The sequence below is a fragment of the Typopeltis vanoorti genome, chromosome 8 (assembly GCF_054136105.1).
Source record: "Typopeltis vanoorti isolate ZY-2024b chromosome 8, IOZ_Tvanoo_1.0, whole genome shotgun sequence".
NCBI classification, from domain to species: Eukaryota; Metazoa; Arthropoda; class Arachnida; order Uropygi; family Thelyphonidae; genus Typopeltis; species Typopeltis vanoorti.
The window spans coordinates 42,329,058-42,354,313 of NC_143556.1; the positions used below are offsets into that span (position 1 = coordinate 42,329,058).

General features: G+C 36.4%; 1 protein-coding gene across 1 annotated transcript in view; it reads right to left on the bottom strand.

Annotated features, from left to right (window-relative positions):
- The window catches only part of Ogg1 (8-oxoguanine DNA glycosylase), a 71,473-nt gene that overhangs the window by 22,776 nt on the left and 23,441 nt on the right, over positions 1 to 25,256 (bottom strand). The window contains exons 3-4 of the mRNA XM_090396636.1: positions 7,244 to 7,663; positions 5,307 to 5,589 (exon numbers count right to left, since the gene is read on the bottom strand). Of these exons, the coding sequence (XP_090252762.1) occupies positions 5,307 to 5,589; positions 7,244 to 7,663 (703 nt within the window). The remainder of the gene's footprint in view (positions 1 to 5,306; positions 5,590 to 7,243; positions 7,664 to 25,256) is intronic.

A 25,256-nucleotide genomic window follows, 5' to 3' on the forward strand; every position in this document is an offset into this window, starting at 1 on the left:
CTGGGAAGATGCAGCATACTGTAATAAAAGATCATACTGAGAGGGAAATGGCAACCGCTTCTGTGTCATTATTAAGTATGACTTGTTGGAAAAGAGTATAGCTGCCTACAAGGATAGTGACTACTCCTTCATGGGCAGGTCAGTCACTTATCCTGTCCTTGCAGTTGATACAGGGAAGAATGCAGAAACATAGCATCCTTACCAGGTTTTCAAATACATCTCATGGAGACAGAAACACACCCTTCACACAGGACTCTGATATTATCCAACATTTGGCAGACTCTTGATATCATCAAGTTTCACATCATTTGACAAATTCCTATAATGTGACAATTCCATTGTGGAAATTTATTAGTTATTTGAATGGCAGACAAGAAAAGATATCATCATATTCTACTCAAGGGCACCAGATATTTTAATGATTTTATTTTCCTCAGGGTGAGGAGGAAGAGATATCCATCCCACCTGTTAATGTATCTGGAGGCATGTCCTTTATTCTTTAGAGTGCATGATTTATTATTTCTTGAACTAGTGGATTTAGATGTAACAGAACTATTTTTGGTGCATTTTCAGAAATGAGGCCATATTCAATTTTTTTCTCTAATTTGCTCTATGTAAGCTGCAAGTAAATTGTACTTCTTACTCTCCCACATTTCTAGCTCACTTTCAAAGTACCTCCTGTACACCCACACACTTAGCAGTCCTCCTTTTCTTCCATAAATCCACTCTTCATAACACATCTCCCACAAAATCCCTCATGCTAAACTCACTTGCCATTTGTTCTGCTACACATTGGTGTCATAATGAGCAATAGAATTAAACAGCTTTTTCCTAATCATTACATAAGCAAACTCTTCAAACCAACCAAGTAAACTCTCGTAGAAAGAAGCTATTCAAAATGAATCCAATATTACCAATCATTTTTAAAATATGACTTATCTTTCAGCTCCATATATCACTTTTCAAGCAAGATTAAACCCGTTGTAGGTTGTTCTAAATAACAACAGTAAAAGGATTGAACAAAGAGTAAAAAAAATTGATCTATAAGTTTGGAATCACACTCTGAATGCATAATAGCCAAATGGTTCGGATATCTCAATAGATTTAAAGAAAGTGAGGAATTATTATTATACTTCAGAAGTTATATTCTTCTTTTCAGCCAAAAATAAACAAACAAAAATTTATATATGAAACATCTTTATGACTGGGCTATTATATAAAAAGGCAATTCTTGTAGAAAGGTTATATGCCGGTTAAATATGATTATTAAATACTTAAGGAATTGACAGCGTATACTAGAAATATAAATTAAATCAAACTTTAATATATATTTTCCAATATTTCGGCAACGTCATGTTGCCATCTTCATGGGAACTTAAGATAAAGACACATGCATGCAAGTACAACACAACAGCAAATGAGAAATGAAGCGAGGAAGCTACCGTTTTCCTAAAGTCCTGATAGTGCCCCCTGGTGGGCTATATTAGGTGTTCTTGGCCTTTGGGCTGAAGTTCTCCTGATGTATGTTTCCCAAATTTGGGGCAGTCTCATGCATCCAAATTTGTTGAGGTTTGGCATGTTCCTAAGGGCTGAGGCTGAGTCCATGAAGAGCTTTCATATTTGAACTTGCTGCAATGTATTACTGTGGCTTTCTTCCACCTTATTCTGTGGTGAGTATCCAGAGCATGGTCTGCAAGCCCAGTGTGGCTGTACTAGTGAAATCGGATGTAGTCCTTGTGTTCTGAGATTCCGATATTTGCTGTCCTGCCTATTTGGCCAAAGTAGGACACTTCCCCACAAAAACCTACCATATGGCTTCGCTACATTGATGATGTGTTCGCTATTTGGCCACATGGTTCAGATACACTCCTCTCCTTCTTAACACACTTAAACACCCAAACACCTGAGAATCAAGTTCACCCTGGTAAAAGAGGAAAACAATAGCCTCCTCTTCCTAGACACACTAGTCACCCGCCAACTTGATGGAACCTTGGTTTTCTCAGTTTATAGAGAACCCACCCATACAAGCAGATACATTCGCCAACACCCCCCCCCCCCTCACAACAATATGGAGTTATTAAGACACTATTCAACAGGGCTAAACTAATCTGTTCAAATGACAAAGCCCTAACCACTTAACTAAATCACATCCTTAACACTTTCTCAGCCAATGGCTACCCCCTCACCCCCACAAAAAAAAATCCAGAAAATACTAAAACCAGTTATCCACAACCCACCTCCCCGCTTCACAAAAAAGATTACTCCAAATCCATTACCAACATCTGAGACACCTCGGAAAAAATCAACAAAATCTTAAAAAAACATGACTTGACCTCTTGTTACAGACCATATAGAAAATTGGCATCCGCTCCTAAAAACCTACTAAAAACTAACCATTTCCCCTAGACCTACCTGGTGTATACCAGGTCCCTTGCAGCTGTAAATTTTCCTACTTTGGCCAAACAGGCAGGACAGCAAATATCAGAATCTCAGAACAAAAGGACTACATCCGATTTCACCAGTACAGCCACTTTGGGCTTGCAGACCATGCTCTGGATACTTGCCACAGAATAAGGTGGAAGAAAGCCACAGTAATACACTGCAGCAAGTTCAAATATGAAAGCTCTTCATGGAATCAGCCTCAGCCCTTAGGAACATGCCAAACCTCAACAAATTTGGATGCATGAGACTGCACCAAATTTGGGAAACCTACATCAGGAGAACTTCAGCCCAAAGGCCAAGAACACCTAATATAGCCCGCCAGGGGGGCACCATCAGGACTTTAGGAAAACGGTAGCTTTCTCGCTTCATATCTCATTTGCTGTTGTGTAGTACTTGCGTGCACGTCTTTATCTTAAGTTCCCACGAAGATGGCAACGTGACGTTGCCGAAATATTGGAAAATATACATTAAAGTTTGATTTAATTTATCTTTCTAGTATACGCTGTCAATTCCTTAAGTATTTAATAATAATATAAAAAGGCAGCCTATTTCACATCAAGTTGCACTAGTATAACTTCATGATGTACAGTCAAGTATATTTTATTTACTTCACAGCAAAAATAACTTACTACCACTATCTCTAATCTAGATGATTTTAATAATATGATGATATATCACTTTGCTACCTGTGTTATTTATTTTTATTTTTTATTTCATGTGGTGATTCAACGGCCGTGAGCCCTTATTATGGGGAGGTACGGCACCACCTCAATCCCCCCACCCATTTTTTTATCTGGGCTTGGCACTGGCATAGCTGACAATTCAGACTTATGGCTGGAGGGATCGTCTTTGGCATTCCTGACTATATTCGTGTGTGTGTGTGTGTTCACAAGTGCTACCTGTGTGCAAATACAATACCTCTTGCAATTTGGGTGATCTCTCAGTATCTCCACAAGTCTAACTTTTGCTAATGAGATCTCAATAAGGGCTAAAACTGATCTAGAAAACTGTGCAAGTAGCTATGTTAAATCATGGTTTTATTGGACTAGTCTTATTCAACAAAACTTTTAACTCTGCTCAATATCTACATAGGTTATAGATTGACTTCTACCTCAACTCAAAGCAACTCAGCTACTTCTGGATACCCAGCAGATATACTTAGTATGAGTATTTTTGGCCATTTCATAGTCTAACTTGAAATGATATGACTTATGGTGAGTTTGCATGAAAGAGAAGTTTTTTTTGAATAAATGTTAATCTTACAGAGGAGAACTATGGTATAAACCTTTAAGAAGTTGTTAAACAAAACAGAGGATATAATGAATACATGCTACCATTATTTTTCAGGATTAATGGAGTATCAGGTTCATAAAATTTGTAACACTTGTACCAAAAAACAAGCTTGAAATATTTTATGTGAAACATTTCCATATATCAACATTCCATGGAGTGTCTTGTAGTTCTCCAACCATGCACACTGATCATCAATCATGATTCATTAGGTCATATAATCTTTCCCCACTTATCAGAAGTTCAATTCTTTGCTCTGACAACCAATGTTGGTTAATTAGCAAAACAAGGGGCAGGGAAGAGATACACAAACAAGTTTATGCACTTCTTGGAAAAAAAAAAAAGTGGCAGAAATTATCTATTCATGCCCATGTTCAACTATGTAAGTCATAATATGATGTTAATGTTCCCTGTCCTGGAGATTTTTATATTTCATGATATTTTTATTTTATCAGATCTAGTAAATCTTCATAATGCCTTCACTAATGTATCCATAAATATGTCAACTGTTGTAGAAATTAAACAGATGACTGGCCTCACAGATAAGATTCTAGAAAAATCACTATTCTTCTCTTCCTATATCATTTGCTTATGCTGCATGGTCATGAACTGCTTAAGCTATATTACAAAGTGATAACTTTCTGCCTTTTTTGTTCAAGGAATGTAGGTTTAAGGAAACATTTTTGGAAATTATTATCAATTATATATTTAGTTTAATCCTTTATCTAAGTATAAGAAAAGAAAGTTTGCACCTGAAGTATCTTCAGGACTAGGGCAACTCGTGGCAAAGATGGACAGTTCTCAGGTCATGAACTGCTTAAGCTATATTACAAAGTGATAACTTTCTGCATTTTTTGTCCAAGGAATGTAGGTTTAAGGAAACATTTTTGGAAATTATTATCAATTATATATTTAGTTTAAATATATAATTCTTAGTATCCCACAATGCAAAGCACATCTCCTTGCAGGCATGTATAATGCTATGCATTATGGGAAGAGTCACTACACGGATTGGTTTTGACTTTTATTGAGGTCTCTTTAGTGGGAGCCAGACCCAGAGGTGATACCAAGGTTGAAGTAATGCAGAAGTCATATTTCCATATGCGAGTTGCCAAAAGGTGTCACATCCTTATTATTAAATTACTCTGGATTAGAGAAAGATGTTGAGTATATACCCAGCCAATCTGGGTATCACCTCTGGTGATACCCAGATTGGCTGTGTATCACCTCCAGGTCTGGCTCCCACTGAAGAGACCTCAATAAAGGTCGAAACAGGTCTGGGTAGTGACCTTTCCCATAATGCATAGCATTATACATGTCTGCAAGGAGATGTGCTTTGTATTGTGGGATACTAAGGAAAGCGATGTGAACTCAGTCCACCTTTGCCACGAGTTGCCCCAGTCCTGAAGATACTTCAGGTGCAAACTTTGTTTGCTTACACTTGGATAAAGGATTAAATTAAATTAAATATATAATTTATAGTCTAACCAAGTGAGAAAAAAAAAACCTTCCAACGAAATTATTATTACTATTATAATTTTTTTTTACACATATACATATACATCTGTAAATACCTTTGCTCCAACTCCTGGTATCTCTAGCAAAGCAGAATGTGACTCCTCATAGGGCAGATTTCTTAGAGATTCTAACCATCCATAGGATTGGCTGTTCAAAATATACTGTGCTGCATGGTTGATAAACTTGGCGCGATAGCCAAATCCTAGATGTCTCAAATCTTGTTCCACCTGCTTACCTGCTAATGATTCAAGGGATGGAAAAGTGTAATATGAATGCCCATTAAGTTCTATTAGCTTTTTACCATATTTCTGGCAGAGCTTTTCAATCATACTTGTAATCCTATTAAAGACAATTGAAATATTCAAAAACAAAACAAAAAATTATTAATAACAATTACAGATAGAATTTATCATAATACACAAAAGAAATTATTACAGAATGTATTTTAGGTAGAAAATAAAATATATTTGTGTAACAGTAGGTATAAAGAAAAATTATCACCATCATTGTGGACATGTATAGCATTATATATTTCCACAAGGAGATGTGCTTTGCATTATGGGAGATACTACGACACAAGGAGCGATGAGAGCTTGGTACACCTTTACCATGAGTTGCTCAGTTCTGGAGATACTTCAGGTGCAAACTTTGTTTGCTTACACTTGGATAAAGGATTAAACTAAATTTATTATAGTCTAACCAAGTGGGGGGGGGGGAACTATCAACATCTTTCTCTCAATCCAGAGTAATTTAATAATAAGGTGAGACACCTTTTGGCAACTCATATAGGTAAAGAAGACTTCTCTATTGGCTTCCACCTCGGTATCACTACCTCTGGGTCTGGCACCCACTGACAAGACCTCGATAAAGGTCGAAACCGGTCTAGGTAGTGGCCCTTCCCTTAATGCATAACATTATACATGTCTGCAAGGAGATGTGCTTTGCATTATGGGAGATACTTAAAAGACAAGGAGTGATGAGAGCATATCCTTAATCCTGACGATACTTCAGGTGGAAATTTTGTTTGCTTACACTTGAATAAAGGATTAAACTAAATTTATTATAGTCTAACAAATAAGTGGGAAAAAAACTTCCAACATCTTTTTCTCAATCCAGAGTAATTTAATAATAAGGTGAGACACCTTTTGGCAACTCGTATAGGTAAAGAAGACTTCTCCATTGCTTCCACCTTGGTATTACTACCTCTGGGTCTGGCTCCCACTGACGAGACCTCAATAAAGGTCAAAACCAGTCTGGGTAGTGGTGATGAATGGCAATGCTGTAGCCCATGAAGTTTTAACTCAGGCTTGGCTGTTGCTGTCACCAAGGACCGGGTTGGGGGTAATGAATGGTAATGCTGTATCCTGTGAAGTTAACTGAGGCATGGCTGTTGCTGTTACCCCTCGAGATATGAGCGGCTCTGTTCGGTGGTGGGGTAAGCCTGCCACGGTGTAGAGCCAACCGGTTCTGAGAGTTCTTCTCAGTGGCAGGGTGAGCCTATTACTGAGGGGAACAACGCTGAGTTTTTGGAGTTTGACCTGCACTTGAACGTCAATAAAGGTCGAAACCGGTCTGGGTAGTGGCCCATCCCTTAATGCATAGCATTATTATACATGCCCGGAAGGAGCTGTGCTTTGCATTATGGGAGATACTAAGACAAGGAGTGATGAGAACTTGGTCCACCTTTACCACGAGTTGCCTCAGTCCTGAAGATACTTCAGGTGCAAACTTTGTTTGTTACACTTGGATAAAGGATTAAACTAAATTTATTATAGTCTAACCAAGTGGGGAAAAAAAACTTCCAGTATGATGTGTATCTTTGTACGTGAGTGCTCAACCACTGAATGAATCTTCTGATTCCATGGAGCTCTAGAAATTATACTATTACTGGAAATACCATAATACCAAAACTATTTTCTAGATAAATACAAAGGAATAAATATTGATATATATATATATATATATGGAATAAATAAATTCAGTTGAAATATACCTTGGTATATTGTTATTTGAAGAACATATAAATGAGAAAAGATTTTCCACAGGTTCTTGTCTGAGGATTCTTACTCCAGAAAAACCAACTGAAGCACGTCTAAAATTATCATCTTCTTTACTCCACTTGCAATACAGAGCTTCCAAATTGACATGAAGTTGAAAATAGTCCCTTAATATGTGATCAAAATTCTTTTCAGCACATCTGGAAGGTAATGAAGTAACAATATTTGAATGCCTCAAAAGTGGAGAAAGTCTAGCCTTTTTAACTCTTCTTTTTGAAACAGATTCTGATATAGCATGATGATCTGAGGAGGCAGTCAGAATTTTGAAGAGTAAATTTCCAACTTTATCTTGTTTCAGAGCCAATAAATTATCTTCTAAAATACCTATCCATTCCTTATTTTCATTTTGGCGCCATCTAGAAAAAATCAAATCAACCAAAATCAAACAAATTAATTCTTTTTTTTTTATTATATTTTAATGATACACTGTTATGAAGACCACTTTATATGAAATAAAAAACAGTGATGTACTATTTTTAAATCTATATAAAATGTTATATATAAATAAATTCATATAAAATAACAATCCCACATTCGACAATCTCTCTCTCTCTATTTTTCAGAATCAGAATTAATTTTGTTGAACACTAGAGAACAAGCGGCAAGTAAATAAACATGGACAGGTCAACTAAGGCCACGAGGTCAGTATATTATGTTACCAGTATGGTATGCTGATTTGGATGGCTGAATGACTAGCATATCCCACTCTCCAACCAACAGACTGTGGGTTAATGGTGTGTGCTATAGTGAGAGTCAACTGTAATGTTAACATAATGGTGTAGTATATTATCACAGTATCTTGTACAATGCAAGGTGTGCAATGCATGCTGTGTGCATGTGTTTCATCCAGGCACCTGAATAGGAGATTCAGTCTTCTGCTCACAGTCAAAGGTCACATGCTAATGAAGCATATTTTTGTTATTATAATATTAACACAGCATCAAATCAGTAGTGTGCAAATTTTAAAAGTTTTACATCTGACTCTGCAATACAAACAAGTTGATCAGCAGGGGCCCAAGAACCATCTGTTCTTGGGTCCCTGCTGATTAACTTGTTCATAAATGATATATCATGTGGACTGACTGGAATCATAGTTTATTTGCTGATAATGCAAAGTTGGGGAGAATTATAAGTAGCACTGCTGATGTTAATTCCCTTCAGGAAGATTTGAATAGACGTTTGACTTGAACAAAGGAGTGGAGTTGTAGTTTTAATATTAGTAAGTGCAAGGTGTTACATTTTAGAGTGCAGAAATATAGAACTGTGTACTATACTGACAGTGCTGTACTGCAGGGAGTGGATGAGATTCGAGATTTGGGAGTGATGGTTGATAGTAGACTGAAGTTTAGGAAAACTTCAGTAATGGGCATATTTTGCTAGTGTTGCAAAGGCAGTACATCGTAGTGCTGCTATGATAAGAAGTCCTCTAACATGTAGGAATAAGGAAGTGGTTGTGCCATTCTATAAAGCACTGGTCAGACCACACTTGGACTATTATGCTCAAATCTGGTCACCTGGTTTTCAGTGTGATGTGGAGACATTGGAGAGAGAGAGTCCAGAGGCAAGTGATCAAGACAATATCAGGATTTTGGACTGCTGGCTGTAGAGAGAGAGGTTGAAAAAATGTAAATTGCAGAGTTAGGTGGATAGGAGGAAAAGAGGTGATATGATAGAAACATTTAAGTTAGTGAGAAGATTTTATCAGATTAATCCAGATGAGATTATAAAAAGAGTAGAAGGTGAGAGGGGTAAAACCAGAGGTCATCCCTGGAAGTTATGAGTGTGTGGTGAAAAAAGAGGTGTGAGGAGTAGATTTGTATGTGTAGAATTGTCAGTGAATAGAATGCATTACTAGAATGTGTTGTTAATGCAAGGAGTGTTAAGGATTTTAAGATTCGGTATGATAAATATGTTGTCAGTTGAATGAACCTCCCACGATGAATCTGCCAACTCCATGGAGGGTCTAATAATAATCATAAATATATCAGGTGATGGCAACAAATGGTGGTGATGAATTCATCTTCCTTTTTTTCTTCTCCTTTGTGATAAGATCATACCACACAGATATTCTTTGTTTGGTCCACCTATCATGGAGTTACTGACTGATCCATCATACTGTTCTGTCTTTTTACTTTCCTCTTCCCTCCTTCTGCTGTGTTAATGGTTCATTGTATTGTTTGTGTTTGTCTTAAATATGTTTTATTATTTTATTACATGCCTGCTTCATTTTACTGTTTTTGTTTTCTCATTATTTACTGTTTATCTGTTCATTAATTGTTTGTACATCTCATTTCTGTCTTCCCTTCTTTCCAGTCCTCTTCAATTTCTTGTGTTTCTTTTTTTATTCATTTATTTGTTTCTTCCTGGATGTTCTGATATTGCTTTGATTTCATTTTCCCTACTTTTTCTGTACTATCTTCCTTGTCTATTTGCTGATTACATATATCACCAATCTTTAGGTCTGCTACTCCTGTTCTTTATCAAGTACTGCTAGTGATATTACTCAGTGATTCGTAGAGCTTCACATTTATTGGAACTCCCTCCCTCCCTCCCAAACACACACACACACACACACACACACACACACACACACACACACACACACACACACACACACACACACACACACTTGCTCTTAAATGAGTATTTATGCCTAAATGTAATTTCTCAGTGCTGTATTCATTCCATTAAAATCTAATTAGATTTTAATGGAATGAATACAGCACTAAGAAATAATTCAACACAGTTTAATAATTGTTCTTGTTTATGTCATCTCTCTTCCATGTGAGCATTACTGTTCACCCATCCATTGTCAGTTCTTCAGATGCTGTGCTGTAGCTGTTTGGGGGAGGGGGTGGACACCCTTTCTGTAATTCTAGCAGAAGACCTTTGAAACGGTTACATATGACAATGAGTTCGGAATATACGATAGATACCGTGTGGATGTTGAATAGTTGTTCTTGACGTGATGTTTAGGGCCTCCCTCGAGAAGTCTAAGGACTCCTTGGAGTTGCCCGTAATAATAATAATGACAAACATTATTATATTTACAGCTATTTTGCCTGCTTCTGTTTAGGAGTGCCCTGTTTAAATGTCAATGGCTTTTTTACTCATGGATTTTTAGGGCATTGTAGAAGTATATTTACCAATAAATATATGTAGCATAAAGGAAGAGAAATTTACACCTACCTTTTTCCGGGTGTTGTGGCTTTTCTTCTATCTGCGATGTCCAAACTACTGTGTGTGTGTGTGGGGGGGGGGGTAGGCAATGTGGGAGAATTAAAATAGAGATGGAAACCCCCCTTTTTTTTTTTTTTTTTTGAATAATATACATATATATATATACATATATATTATATTATTAGGGATGGGCAGAGCGTTTTTTAATATTTATATAGGGTGGGAAAGGGTGAAAGGGGTTGAAAACAGCAAGTGATTTTTAGAGGGGGGGAAGGGGGTTGACGGGGTGCGGTCCATTTCGACTATGCTTGGTCGTCAACTGAACACATGGAGGAAGTGGATGCTATGTCAGGTCGGGTAGGTGCTTCTGCTTTTGAAGTGTTTGTGTTATCGTCTATTGGTCGGGGTTGTGACCTCAATTTTATGTTGTGAAGCTTCCAAACCTCAGAAATTATGTAGGGCATGTGGACGTTGATAGAGTTCGCGTCACATTTTATGGCTGGCTATTGTTTCCGATATTCCAAGCATTGTTTCATTGTCTTGTCTGTCTACTATGATGGCCTTGTCGATCTGCGGGGTACGTTTTTGTTCAAAGGCGTGAACAGCTATTTGCGTTTTTTCCTGTGCTTTGTATTCAATTTTTCTTTTTGATGTTGCGTTTTTTAGAGTTTAAATGTTCGAGAATAGGGATGTTACAATTGCGGAAATGTTCTTGTAGTCTTGCCCATAAAGACCTGATGGTGGAACCTGTGTAGGTGATATCACAGTCTTTTTAGCAGGGAAATTTATAGACTACATTGTGGTGTTCAAATATTTCTTTTTGTGTGCAAGATTTAGTGGGTTTTAGGAGATTTGCCAATTTTTGGTTTGTGCTGAATACCAGTTTGTAGTCAGTATGTTTGAAGAAGTATATATAGGCTTTGTATGTGTTTTGGGTGTATGGTAGTTTGATAATTTTTTTGTGTTGGGAAGTTTGTTTTGGTACTTGGGTTGTTTTGGCAGTTTTTGGCCGTCTTGTTTGCGTAATTTATTAGTTGTGTAGGATAGTTGCGATCTTTGAAGATCTGTGTTAGTTTTTTTTATTTCTGCATTTAGATTACTCTGATTGGTTGAAAATTTGTACGCATTTATGAATTGTGATAAGATGACCGATTTTTTAACAGAATATGGATGGTATGAGTGGAAATGGAGGTAGTTTCTGATATGCGAGGGTTTGTGGTATACTTTCATGGCTATTTTGTTGTGTGCTCTGATTAATGTCAAGTTTAGGAAATTGATGGATTTTTTTTTTCTGTTCGGTTTCTGTGGTGAATTTTAGTCTGTTGCTGTAACTGTTTAGGGACGCTTTTAAGGTGGTGATGTGTGTAGATTTCCATGCACAGAATATCGTCCACGTATCTGCCATAAAAGGTGATGCCAGGAGGAAGGGGGGAGTAGGAGTGATTCTATGTGTGCTAGGAATAATTCCGCTAGTTGTCGGCTGATGTTTTGGCCCATGGGGAGTCTGAAGATTTGAATGTACATGTTGTTGTTGAACCTGAAGAAGTTTGCCGAGATTATTAGTTTTATTAAGTTAATAATGTCATTTGGCGTTAGTTTAGTAAGAGAGTGTAGGGTGTGGTCTTCTGTGAGTAGTGTGTGTACGATGTCTAAAGTTCTGGGGACGTCCACATTAGTGTATAAAGAGGCCGCATCTAATGAAGTGAGGATGTCTTCCTGGGATAGGGTTAGGTTTTTTATTTTTTTGAAAAGGTCGTCTGTGTTTTTTATCATTAAGTTAGACGTTTTAATTAATGGTTTGAGAAGTTTCGCTACGAATTTTGATAAAGGTACTGTGGTGGTGTTTTTGTAGGAGACTATTGGCCTCATCGGGTACCCATCTTTGTGGGTTTTTATTTGTCCAAACATGCAAGGGGTGCGGGGGTTGTGTTTTTCATTGTAGTTTTGTCTATTTTGTTTTCATTTTTTAGGGTGTGTAGGGTACTGTTGATTTGTTTAATGAGGTCGGGGGGTGGGGTCAATTTGGATTTTTTGGTAGGTGTGTTGGTCGGTTAAGATAGCTGTTATTTTGTTGTGGTAATCGGTTTGCTGGCTTAATGAACGGTGGGATCCAGAAATAGATATAAAGACAAGGATTAAAGGATTGAAGTTGCACGGCAGTCCTTCATGAAAATGAGAACACTATTCTGCAATAAAGACCTAAACATGGAAGTCAGATGCCGAATGCTGAAATGCTACGTGTGGTCTATTCTGCTCTATGGAGTTGAAACATGGACATTGAAGGCGACAACCATCAAGAAAATCGAAGCCTTTGAGATGTGGCTATACAGAAAAATGCTAAAGATATCATGGACAGAAAAAATTACCAATGAAGATGTCTTAAAATCCATTGGCAAAGCTAAACATCTTGTACAAATAATCAAGAAACGAAAAACATCATATCTTGGCCACATCATGAGAAACAGCAAATACCAACTTCTACAAACTATTTTGATAGGAAGAATTGGTGGCAAAGGAACTAGAGGAAGAAAAAGAATATCATGGTTTGACAACATCAAGACGTGGACAGGAAAGAGCAGTGCACAACTGCTCAGATTAGCACAAGAGCGCAGTTTGTTCGCCAAGATGGTCGCTGACCTTCGAAAGAAGATAGCACAATAAGAAGAAGAATCGGTTTGGTTTGTGATGATTACTGTATCCCCCTTTGTCAGCTTTATTGATAATAATGTTCGGGTTCCTTTTTAGGGATAATAGGGCTTTTTGTAAGTTGGGGGTGATGTTTGGTTATTATTATTTTACTGTTTATGATGTTATTAATTTGTGGAATATTGTTTCTTTGTTAGGGTCATACTCTAATTTCGCTTGGATTTCGGTAATGACGTCTTTGTTTTGTATGTATTTTGGGGATACACCAAAGTTTCAATGACAAACATATTTTTTGACTAATGGATAATTTTATACATGACTGCAACCCACAATCTGAATGATATTTCAGACTCAAACTGACAATCATTTTCAGTGTTAAATCCTCTGTTTCTAGGTGGCTTTCAAAATAAAGGATAACATTTCCCCATTGGCTTAATCTTCAATCCAGTCATTCTGAATTTATAGTGGTTGAAAATTATCTACTAATTATCTACTATAAGTTAAAAGCATTTTCACCCTAAAAGCCAATTCCAGTACCTGAGATAGGAATTTTACATGCTGGTAAGTCAGCTCTAAAAATTTTATATAATCTGCCATTACTTTCGACAATTTCTTTTTCTCTTTTAAGGTAAAACCAATGACTACAGTTTCATTCTACAATTTTAAGTTGATTTATAATATGTCAAAAGCCAGCAATTTGTATGGGTTTCAGTAAAAAGAAAAAAATGAGCAAGTAAAATTATATGCTGAATGTTTGGACCAGACTATCTCTCTTTTTCTCTCCCTTCCCTTCAGAATTGAGGTCTCAAGGCCTATTTCCCCTATCACTCCTGTTCTCTTATTTTCTCTAAATTCTGAAATATGGTTGTGGAAGATGCTATCAGATCAGGAATGTAATGTTTTATGACTATGTTTGCAATGTGAAAAATTAAGGGAACCAACATTTGGAGTAAACTTGTGAGTTGGTGCTCCACCAAAGACGTTCAGATAAGCTTAGAGAGCAGCATAATTCAATACACAAACTAGCAGGAAATTATACTACTTTTCCACCCTGGAAAGTTCCTGGTTACCTTCTTTGTACTGTGTACATTCTAAGAAATATTGAGAACCTCTCTGAGAGTAAAAATCTTCTCAATTCCATGGAATCTCATGCTTGAAAATTGTACCTTTAATATTAATCACATTAATCATAATTATAGAAGAGGAGCATTTGGCTTTGAAGACAATAAAAGAAAGCATAATCATCATTAAATTCTTGTGATATGTACTCACAAGGGATGTATTGGAGAATGGATGATGACATCAGTTATTTTATAATCAAGTAGCAAAACAGCTTTTTTTTTTTGTGTGTGTGTGTGTGTGTGAGAGAGAGAGAATAATACCCACAAAAGTTTGTAAACCTATAGGACAATAGTACTGTGGATGTGATAAGGATTTTTTTTATCATTATTTTATTTTTTATTATTTATTTATTTTTTAAATAAATAAAAGTGGTCTTACACTAAGTGATGAACATCATTTCTCATGTAAAGACAATCACAAATATCGATGCCCACAACAACGAGATCTGACCCTACAGCCTGTTGGTTGGCTGAGTAGTTAACATATACCTTTCAAACTTCAAGTTTCTAAAATAATCACTTTAGTGCCAATTGAAGCTTCCTTTTGGCATTGAAAACAATCACTTTTAAATTTTAGATAAATATCATGAATGAATTATAGCATTTTACCTTGATTACCTTGATGGACCTGTGGTTTCAGTCAGGATTTCTCCATGACTGCAGGTCACAATCATAATCACAGAAAACAATCACAAATATCGATGCCCACAACAAAGAGATCTGACCCTACAGCCTGTTGGTTGGCTGAGTAGTTAACATATATCTTTCAAACTTCAAGTTTCTAAAATAATCACTTTAGTGCCAATTGAAGCTTCCTTTTGGCATTGAAAACAATCACTTTTAAATTTTAGATAAATATCATGAATGAATTATAGCATTTTACCTTGATTACCTTGATGGACCTGTGGTTTCAGTCAGGATTTCTCCATGACTGCAGGTCACAATCATAATCACAGAAAACAATCACAAATATCGATGCCCACAACAAAGAGATCTGACCCTACAGCCTGTTGGTTGGCTGAGTAGTTAACATATATCTTTCAAACTTCAAGTTTCTAAAATAATCACTTTAGTGCCAATTGAAGCTTCCTTTTGGCATTGAAAACAATCACTTTTAAATTTTAGATAAATATCATGAATGAATTATAGCATTTTACCTTGATTACCTTGATGGACCTGTGGTTTCAGTCAGGATTTCTCCATGACTGCAGGTCACAATCATAATCACAGAAAACAATCACAAATATCGATGCCCACAACAAAGAGATCTGACCCTACAGCCTGTTGGTTGGCTGAGTAGTTAACATATACCTTTCAAACTTCAAGTTTCTAAAATAATCACTTTAGTGCCAATTGAAGCTTCCTTTTGGCATTGAAAACAATCACTTTTAAATTTTAGATAAATATCATGAATGAATTATAGCATTTTACCTTGATTACCTTGATGGACCTGTGGTTTCAGTCAGGATTTCTCCATGACTGCAGGTCGTAAAGTGTCCAGCTATTCCTGTCTTGGGCCTTTCTTCTCGATTTTCTTCCAACTTTCTTAATCATTGGGTCTTCCCACCTTAAGGCTGGTCTTCCAGGTTTCCTTTTGGTATCTCTTGGATACCAGTTTGTAACTCTGACTGTCCATCTGTTGTTTCTCATTCTGGCGAGATGTCCTGCCCATCTTCTTTTGTTGTTGTAGATTGTTTTTATTATATCTGCGAGTCCAGACTTCTTCCTGATTTCTGTGTGTCTTACGTGGTCTATTTTGTTTATATTGCATATTCTTCTTTCTATTGCATGTTGAGTTGTTAGCTTTGTTTAGCTTTATTCTACTTTTAAAGTTGTGTTCCATGTTTCACTGCCATAAGTTAGTGCTGGTAGGATGTGACTATTGAAAAGATGGGCTCTTATGTCTATATATATGTTTTGGTTGATAATTGTTGATTTTATTTTGTTGAAGGCTATCCAAGCAGCTCTTTTTCTCCTTGCTATTTCATTTGATATATCATTATTCATTTTTATGGACTGGCCGAGGTATATGTATTCTTCAACTTTTTCGATGGTGTGAGATTCTAGAGTGATTGTATGATCTTTACGGTATTTGTTTTTCATCCATTTTGTTTTGTCAGGGTGTATTTCCAATCCAATTTTTTGGTAGTTTTGGCTTATATTATTCAGCATTGATTCTAAGAGTTTGGGTGAGTGAGATATTAATACATCATCGGCGAATAATAGGATATTTAATATTTCACCATCAATGTTTATTCCATCTTTCATGTCAATTTTTCGGATGATGCTGTCCAGAGTAGATGTGAAGAGATTAGGTGATAAGACATTACCCTGGTGTACTCCTCTACTTAAGTTAATTTTAATCGGGTGATATTTGTTGTGCTTTCTTTGTAGATATCTTTTATGAGTTGGATATATGCTTTTTCTACGCCTTGTTCTATTAAAGCTTGGAATGCTGCGTTATGCTCAACAGTGTCAAATGCCTTTTTAAAATCTATAAAAAGAAGACAAGATCTATGCAAGTATACTTGAGAAACGGTTGAGAAGAATTGTGGAAGAAAAGCTTGGTGAAGAACAAGCTGGATTCAGGCCAAATAGAGGCTGTCAGGATCAGATCTTCACTTTACGACAAATAGTCGAGAAAGCATGGGAATATAACAAAGATCTGTATTTAAGTTTTGTCGATATGACAAGGTGCCAAGAGAGAAGCTATTCAATACGCTGCAGTTATATGGTGTCAATGGGGCATTATATCAAGCAATACTTAGTCTTTATTTGAGTTGTGAGTCAGCAGTTAGAATTGAAGGAAGTACAGGAAGATGGTTTAATGTTAAATCTGGTGTGAGACAAGGATGTACATTATCCCCTCTGTTATTCATTATCTATATGGATCACATTATGAAGGAATGTGGTATTAAACCTGATATCAAAATTGGAGATGTTAATGTCAGCTCTTTGCTTTATGCGGATGATGTTATACTTCTAAATAAATCCGCTACAAGTCTGCAAGATTCTCTGACTAAATTGAATAGCTGTTGTAATAGATATGGTATGAAGGTCAGCAATAAAAAGACAAAGACAATGAAAATAGGCAGAATCATTGAAAATGTCAACTGTGTTGTGAATGGAGAACCTGTGGAACAAGTAAAACATTTCAGCTACTTAGGCACAATTTTTACTGAAGATGGTAAACTAAATATAGAAATAGACAACAGAATCAGCAAAGCTGGTATCGTGGGAAGTCAATTGAATAAATTCATATGGAATAAGAAAGAAATTAGTTGGAACACTAAATTAGCTGTATACAAGACTGTGTTCAAACCAATTTTAACTTATGGATCTGAGAGCTGGGTCAGATGTAAAACACTTGACCAAAGACTAGAAATCCAAATATGAGAGTCCTGAGAAAGATTAGAGGCGTGAACAGATGGCATCAATGGCAATATCATATTAAAAATGAGGATATTAGGAAAGAACTTGACATTGTCAGCATCCAGGAATGCGTTAGCAGAGCTAATCTCAGATGGTATGGTCACTTAAATAGAATGGGAGAGGAAAGATTAGGAAAACAAGTGTTCTCTGCCAGGTTGGCAGGAAAACGACCCAGAGGAAGACCAAGATATAGGTGGATTGATACGGTACAAAGTGCCTTAGATGATAGAAATATAAGATCTGATAATGTTGGAGTCTTGACAAGTAACAGACTGATTTGGAGGAAAATTGTAGATAGGAAGTTAGTAATGATGTAATTTTTTCATGTAGTACTGTCATATCCTGTACACCCCTTGAGGGTACATGGCAGGAATTTGATGATGATGATGATGAAAAAGAAGACAAAGTGGGAAATGGTATTCTCTGCATCTTTCTATTAGCTGAGTAATAGTTTGAATGTGATCTATTGTTGAAAAGCCTTTTTTGAAACCAGCCTGTTCTTTGCAGCTATTTTCATTGATGGAGGTTTAGGATGATTCTGGCAAATATTTTATATGTGTGTGCTAATAGACAGATAGGTCTGTAGTTACTGATGTCTTCTTTATTACCTTTTTTATGCAGAATTATGCTCTTTGATGTTTTCCATTCAGTAGGTACTTTCCTTAATTGTATATATCGGGTAAACCTTTCTGCTAGAGTTTTAAAGAGTATTTGTCCACCCATTTTTAATTCATCAGATTTTATACCGTCAATTCCTGGTGATCGGTCATTTTTCATATGGCGGATAGCCATTTTTATTTCTTCAGGTAGGAGAGATGGTATTTCCATATTTTCCAAATTTGTGTGTTTCCTTGATTGTCTATGAAGGCTGACAGTAGTGGTTGCTTTAGATTTATTTCTTTTTCTAGTTTTTTTTAGGCTACTGCAGAGCCTAGCTGCTTCTGCCAATTTTGTTGTTTTATATATGTTATAGTCGTCTTTGATATTCTGCCCCAGTTATTTAGAAATAATTTTATATTCTAGATGATCTTTTCCTGTATCTTTCAGTATTCTTCTTTTCTTCAATAGTTCTATTGTTCTTGCTGATAGGTGTTCCCTGGTCTTAGGAGGAAGTTCATACGAGGTTCTTTCTTTGCAGTTCATTAATTTATTGTTAAAGTTTGTTAAATTTTCATCGATGTCATTTTTTAATTTCCAGTCGGTTTCTTCCACCTTTATTCTAAATTCTCCTGGGTTTATCTGTTTCGAGCATTTTTTATGGTTGGACTGTGCTCGTATGCATTCTTCATTTTTTTTTATGTATTTTGAGAGTGGCTCTTATTGGACGGTGGTCTGAATGAATGTCACAGTAAGTTTTTCCAATGACTTCGACATTTTTTATTATTCTTTTGCAATCTGTTAGGATGAAATCAATTTCATTTCTTGTCTCTCCATTTGGAGATTGCCAAGTCCATCTTTTTCCAGTTCTCTTTTTAAAGAAACTATTCATAATGTACAGCCTTTCTGCTTCTACAAATTCTGCCAGGAGTTCACCTCGTTCATTTCTTTCCCCTTTCCCCCATGGTCCAATGTATTTTTCTTCAATAAATCCTGTACCAATCTTTGCGTTGAAATCTCCACACACTATTGTGTATGTTGTTTTTTTCAGTAATGTTTCTCGTAGGTGTTCATAGAAATTTTCTATTTCTTCTTTGTCAGCTGTTGAGATGGGTGCGTAGGCAACTATTATTTTTATTGTTATGGATTCTCCAATTTTTAATATTAGTGTTCCTAGTCGTTCAGAATGGATTGTACAAGAAATAATATTTTTAGTTAGCTTTTCATTTATGATGAAGTCAACTCCTCCAGCCCTTGTAGTGTTATCTGAGGCTCCCAGGAAAATTTGGTTGCCATTGTTCCATTTTGCTGTTAATTCAGAGCTTCTTCGGGTTTCACAGATAGCGAGGACATCAAACTTTACATTTTGCAGTTCTTGAAGCAGAAGATCAATATGAGAGAGAGGAGACAGAGTTCAAGTGTTGAACCAATAAATAGGGTCAAATTTCCAGATGGTGGTCTACCTTCCTCTGCGAGATTCTTAGCACTCCCTGCCCTTGCAGATTTCTCACCACCACCACCTTGGTGGAATTGCAAAGAGCCGCGCAGGACTGAGGGCCTTTTTCTTCTTCTACTTGCTGGCATATTTACAGTAGTCTACAGCACTTCTCCTGACCATGGTTCTGAAATGCACCTTTGGTTTACAGTTCCTTATTCATTATTCGGAGCTGCCCGCTTGGGCTTCTCTCATCCGCCACCCGAGGGACACGCTTGGTATGGGTGAGGTCCCCCCCCCCCTAAATTATAGCATAAAAGCAGTATATCTACATGTTAAGACAGATTGCATCTAAGAAGAAAGGAAGAGAAAAAGAGATTAGTGAAATAGTGAATATGTCAACTCAGGGAAACTAGGATGCCAAAGATGGATGAAAGGGGAGATAATCTCAGAGGAAGTAATGTAGTTATGCAACACATGCTAAACATTTAATGGAATGAATTAAGCAACTGCTTAATGCTTCCAATATTTTGTCTCTACCACAGAGAGTGCATGGGATGCAATACAAATTGACACACAGGCACAAAGTAAACCAAAACTTAGCAGAATAAAAACTAGAGTTCTAGCCAGCAAGGAAGAAATCTATGTGCATCCTCCCCACATATTGGGGAGGATGCACATAGATTTATAAGCATGGGCATGTTAAATTAAATTAGGTTGGTTTTTAAAAGCAGCAGCATATTCTAGATAAAGCTCTCACTTTTGAATTTGCTGCGATGAAGCATAGTAGTATACTTTCCATTTGTTTCTGTGTGTGTGTGTGTGCGCGCGCGTGCGTGTGTGTTGTCCTTGGCATGGTTTGCTAGACTTGACTGTCTGTAGTCATAATTAGATGTATTTTTTATGTTCTTCCAAGTGGATGTTGGCTAATCTTCCAGCACAGTATGCTAATTTGCAGGAACAAAAAACCATGCATAAACAATTATTATTATTTACAGCATCTCCATGGACTCTGGAGACTCATCGCTGAAATGAAACAAGGAACTGAGAAATGATGGAGCTGGTCCTCAGGGAATGATTAGGGAAATCAGTTTCAAGTAGGACTTGAAGCAGTGCTGTAACTATTTTTTTCAAAGTACCTTGGACATAGGCATAGTAACCACATTGTGATAATTTGTACATAGATAAGGTCAACGATCAAGTATTTTGTTAATTCTGTTGGAACTATAGCCATTAGATAAGAAGGTATGCATATATATTATAGTTAAATTCAGCTATGATGGAGGTCTCAATGGAACAAAAATTGATGACTTTATTATTATATGTATATATATTTTAATTTAACTGTACTAATTTAATGATTACGAGGATTTCAACTATGGGTTCATACATTGGGAGGAGGAATGATCACAAGGAAGGAATGAAATGGAATTTATACAGCTGATGAGAGATAATTACCTGAGGCCTAATGTAATAGAGGGGACACAAGGTTCAAGAGCGATGGAGCTAGTCATAGCAACAGAGAATTAAATAACAGTAAATAATTAGGAGGGAAGAGACGGTGGTGGTGCATGGGAGGTGGTCAAGGGGTGTTTGAAGAAAGCAGCATCACAATGTATACCCAGAACCAGAAGAATAAATTAGGTAGAAGTTAGATGGATGAATAGCATCCTTATTCAGGAGTTGCAGGCAAAGACGTTGTGGAGGGAATATAAAGAAATAGGTGATTGGCATGCCCGTGAGCAGTAAGAAGGTGAACATCAAGAAGGGTGACCTGTCTGGCAAAGAAGGCCAAAGCAAATTATGAGAGAAAGCTAGGAGGTTCTTAAAATATTGCAGAACTTTAATGTGAACATGGGACTAGATGGCATATTGGCCCATGTGTTATAAGTGTACAATGGAATAATCAGCTCCTCTGACCAAGCTGTTTAATTTAAGCCTCAGTACTGGGAAAGTGCCAATTGAATGAAAAGAGGACAAAACAGTCCCACTGAATAAAGGAAGCTAAAAGTAGTAAATTATAAGCCAATCAGCATCTCAGGAGTGGTAGTTAAGGTATTAGAGAAATTGGTGAAAGAAAAGATAGGATTCAGGATTTGTGAATAAGAATATGATACTCTATAAGAGACAACATGGTTTTGTGAAGTTTAGGTCATGGTTTAGGTCTTACCTTAGTAATTTGATTATTTTTTATATAAAAAGTGACAATGGAGTTGGATAAGGGAAATGGCTATTCGGCAATACTGCAAAACCTTGCAAAGACACTCGACAGGATTCCACATAGAACTCTGTTGTATAAATTGGAGTAAATGGGGATGGATATGAATCTGGAGATTTGGAGTAGAGAGTGGTAGATGGACAGATATAAAAGAGTGGTTTCTGGAGGAGCTGAGTCCAGGAGAAGGGATGACTACTGGTGTACCAGAGGGGTCAGTACTTGGTCATCTATTGATTTTTTTTTTATTTGATTTGTGCATCAATGATATAGGAAATGATCTAATGGGAAATATTCAGTTGTTTGCTATGAAGACTGATGGTGATTGATGGTGATGTAGAGATCCTGCAGGAAGACATAAACAGACTAGCAATATGGACAAAAGGAAAATGGCTTCCAGTTTGATGTGGCTAAATGTAAGGCGATGCATTTTTGGAAGAAGATATTGCAAGTTGTACACTATATTGATGGGACTGAACTGCAGTTTCAGATGGGACCGATGAGTGGCCAGAGACTTGGGAGTGATTGTAGACAGGGAGTTGAATTTTAGAGGGCATATTACAAAAGGCAGCACATCAGATTACATGATTGTTGAAGAACATGCTAACAAGCAAGGACAGAGAAGTTATTGTTCCCCTATATAAGGCTTTAATAAGGTCACATCTGGATTAATGCACACAGATCTGGACACCCGGATTCCACGGGGATGAAGAAGTGGGATCCAGAGGCAAATGACAAAGATTGTCACGAATCTATGGAATGCTCCCTATGAGAACAGACTGACAATTTGGCTTCAAAAACTAGCTGATAGGTGAAAAATATGAGACTTGCCCTCCCTCGATGAGTCTTTGGACTCCCTGGAGGTATCAGGTAATAATGAGAGAATGAGGGGATAGCCCATGGAAATTGTGTAAAAGTGTGATTAACAAGGATGTTAGGACTAGATTTTTTACACAAAGGGTAAGGGTAGTCAATGTAGTTGTAGAACATGTTTTTTGTATGGAAAATGATGGTATTCTTATGAAGACACTCAAAAAACCAAAAGGAAAACCTAGAACAAGATGGACAGACACCATTAGTCAAGACAGTAACATCATACTACAGTGTCCAAACTGGAGAAGTAAAGTTTTGTATAGACAGTATTGGAGGCAACAAATTCAGGAGGCCTAAACTCAATTTTGCTGTAGAGCCATAATAATAATAATAATATGATAGGTACTGTGTGAAGAATAGATCTCCTATGATGAGTCTTCTGACTTCTTGGAGATACCTGTATAATAATAATTAGAAAGTTTTAATAATGTCACTCTGTTGGGAGGGGGATGTATGTGATGACAAAGTTTGGGTATATTGACTACTGTAAAAGAGGGGCTACCATTTGGAAGACATGTTAAAGTGTCTAGAAAAGTTAGACTATTGTTTATCTCTTTTTCCTTAGTGAGGTGACAGAGGAATGTGTCTAATGTCTATAGGCCATGAGATCAGATTATGAACATAACAGCAGACCTTTAGCCCAATGACCAAGAACACCTACTTAGCCCACTAGGGGGCACCATCAGGACTTTTAGGAGAACAATAGCTTCATCACTTCATTCTCAGTTACTGTGTTGTAGTGCCTATGTGCACGTGCCTTTTTTGTAAGTTCTTTTTGAAGATGGCAATGTGACGTTGAAATATCAGAAATATTTATTAAAGTGTAATTTAATTTATATTATTATCTACGTTGTCAATTCCTTAAGTGATTTAGTAATATCATAATATATCTCAGCCAGATAGAAGGCTTAAGTGGGGATGTCTCTAGGAACTACTTTTTTTAAACTCTTCATGTAAAAATTGGCAGGGGAAGAGAGAGAGAGAATACATTATTGTACCCTGTGTTTATTTGTATATTTTGTTCTTCCAAAAGATGTAACCTATATGTATGGCAAAGGAGTAGAGATCTGTAATACAGAGAGAAAACACTTTATAAAGTGTTAGTGTTTTCCAAAGTAATACTAGTGAAGAGAGAGAAAAGTTATATCAAAGCTGACCATAATATCAGTCACAGAAGTTTTAAAATAGATGGAATTGTTGATGTAATTAGAATTTTGAATTCTAACCAGCAACTAAGTCTAAACACACAATTATAGCTATAAGGCAAGTGATTTGGATGACAGAACAGTACTGGAACGACTGGAGTAAAATAAAAAAATATATATAAAAATAAAAAACTGGGGGTTGTTTGTGACTATTGAGGCGTTTGTGACCTTGATAAAATCACTGATTGGGAGATGAGGATTAAACAGATCAGAAGCCATCAGTCAGCTTTTTTACATTTCTTACAAGCTATGTGGAGATCTCTTCTCAGTTATGTAGCTTTGATCCTTAAGTGACTTGTGTTTAGTATTTCAAACTGCATCTTATCTTGTCTTTGTATTTTGGGATATTGTAATTTTTAAAATGATTTGCAGGATTAAGAGGATTAGACACAAAGTTAACCTGTTGATTTTTTTTTTTAAATTTTTAGTCTACTCATATCATTAATTTTCTTAAAACAGTACTGTGTATTGAAAACAATGGGTATGAAAGTTTTCATTCAGTTTTAGTTCTGTTGTACTATATTATTATTTCTTTTCTTTTATTTTTTGTTGCAATAGTGTAATATTACACATTTTCAGTAATAAAATCTTATAATCTAGAGCAGAGATCAGCAAACTTTTTCTTGAGACATGTAGATACTAAATATTTTAGTCTTTGTGGACCAAGAGATAAAATTGAGGATATCATGATAGACTTTTAAAATTAGTAAGAAGTATGGAATTCTTTTTATGAGACATAATTATGCTTGGTTGGGGGGGGGGGCAAGGGTGATTATGTCTTGTAATTATGTTTGAACTGCTGGATACACTGGGAACACTAATTCATCAAAACTGATTACAAATGCTTTTCATGTAAGGCTGATATCTGTAATTAGATTTAACATATTTCATATTTGAATACCTGTAGTGCCAAATATTGAAATTAATCAAAAATCAAAAGATCTTAGTTGAGTATATTGGTCACCTGGAAGGCATTTATAAAATTCTTTCAGACTCCCTTCTTGGTATTTTTTGTTTAATATGCCACTGCTTTACAGATCAGTCACTTCCAATTGAAGGTTAGGTGGAAGCTCCTCAAAAGCACAGTTAAATAGATTTTGAAATATACTTATTTCTTTTGCACTTGCATCAAGTCAAAGAAATCCTACTGGAGCAACATTCTGATGTTAGAAAGGAAATCTTGTGCAAAGGTGTATGGGGAATGGAGATCATGCTTCTTGTTCAAACTTTTTATAGAATGGGAAG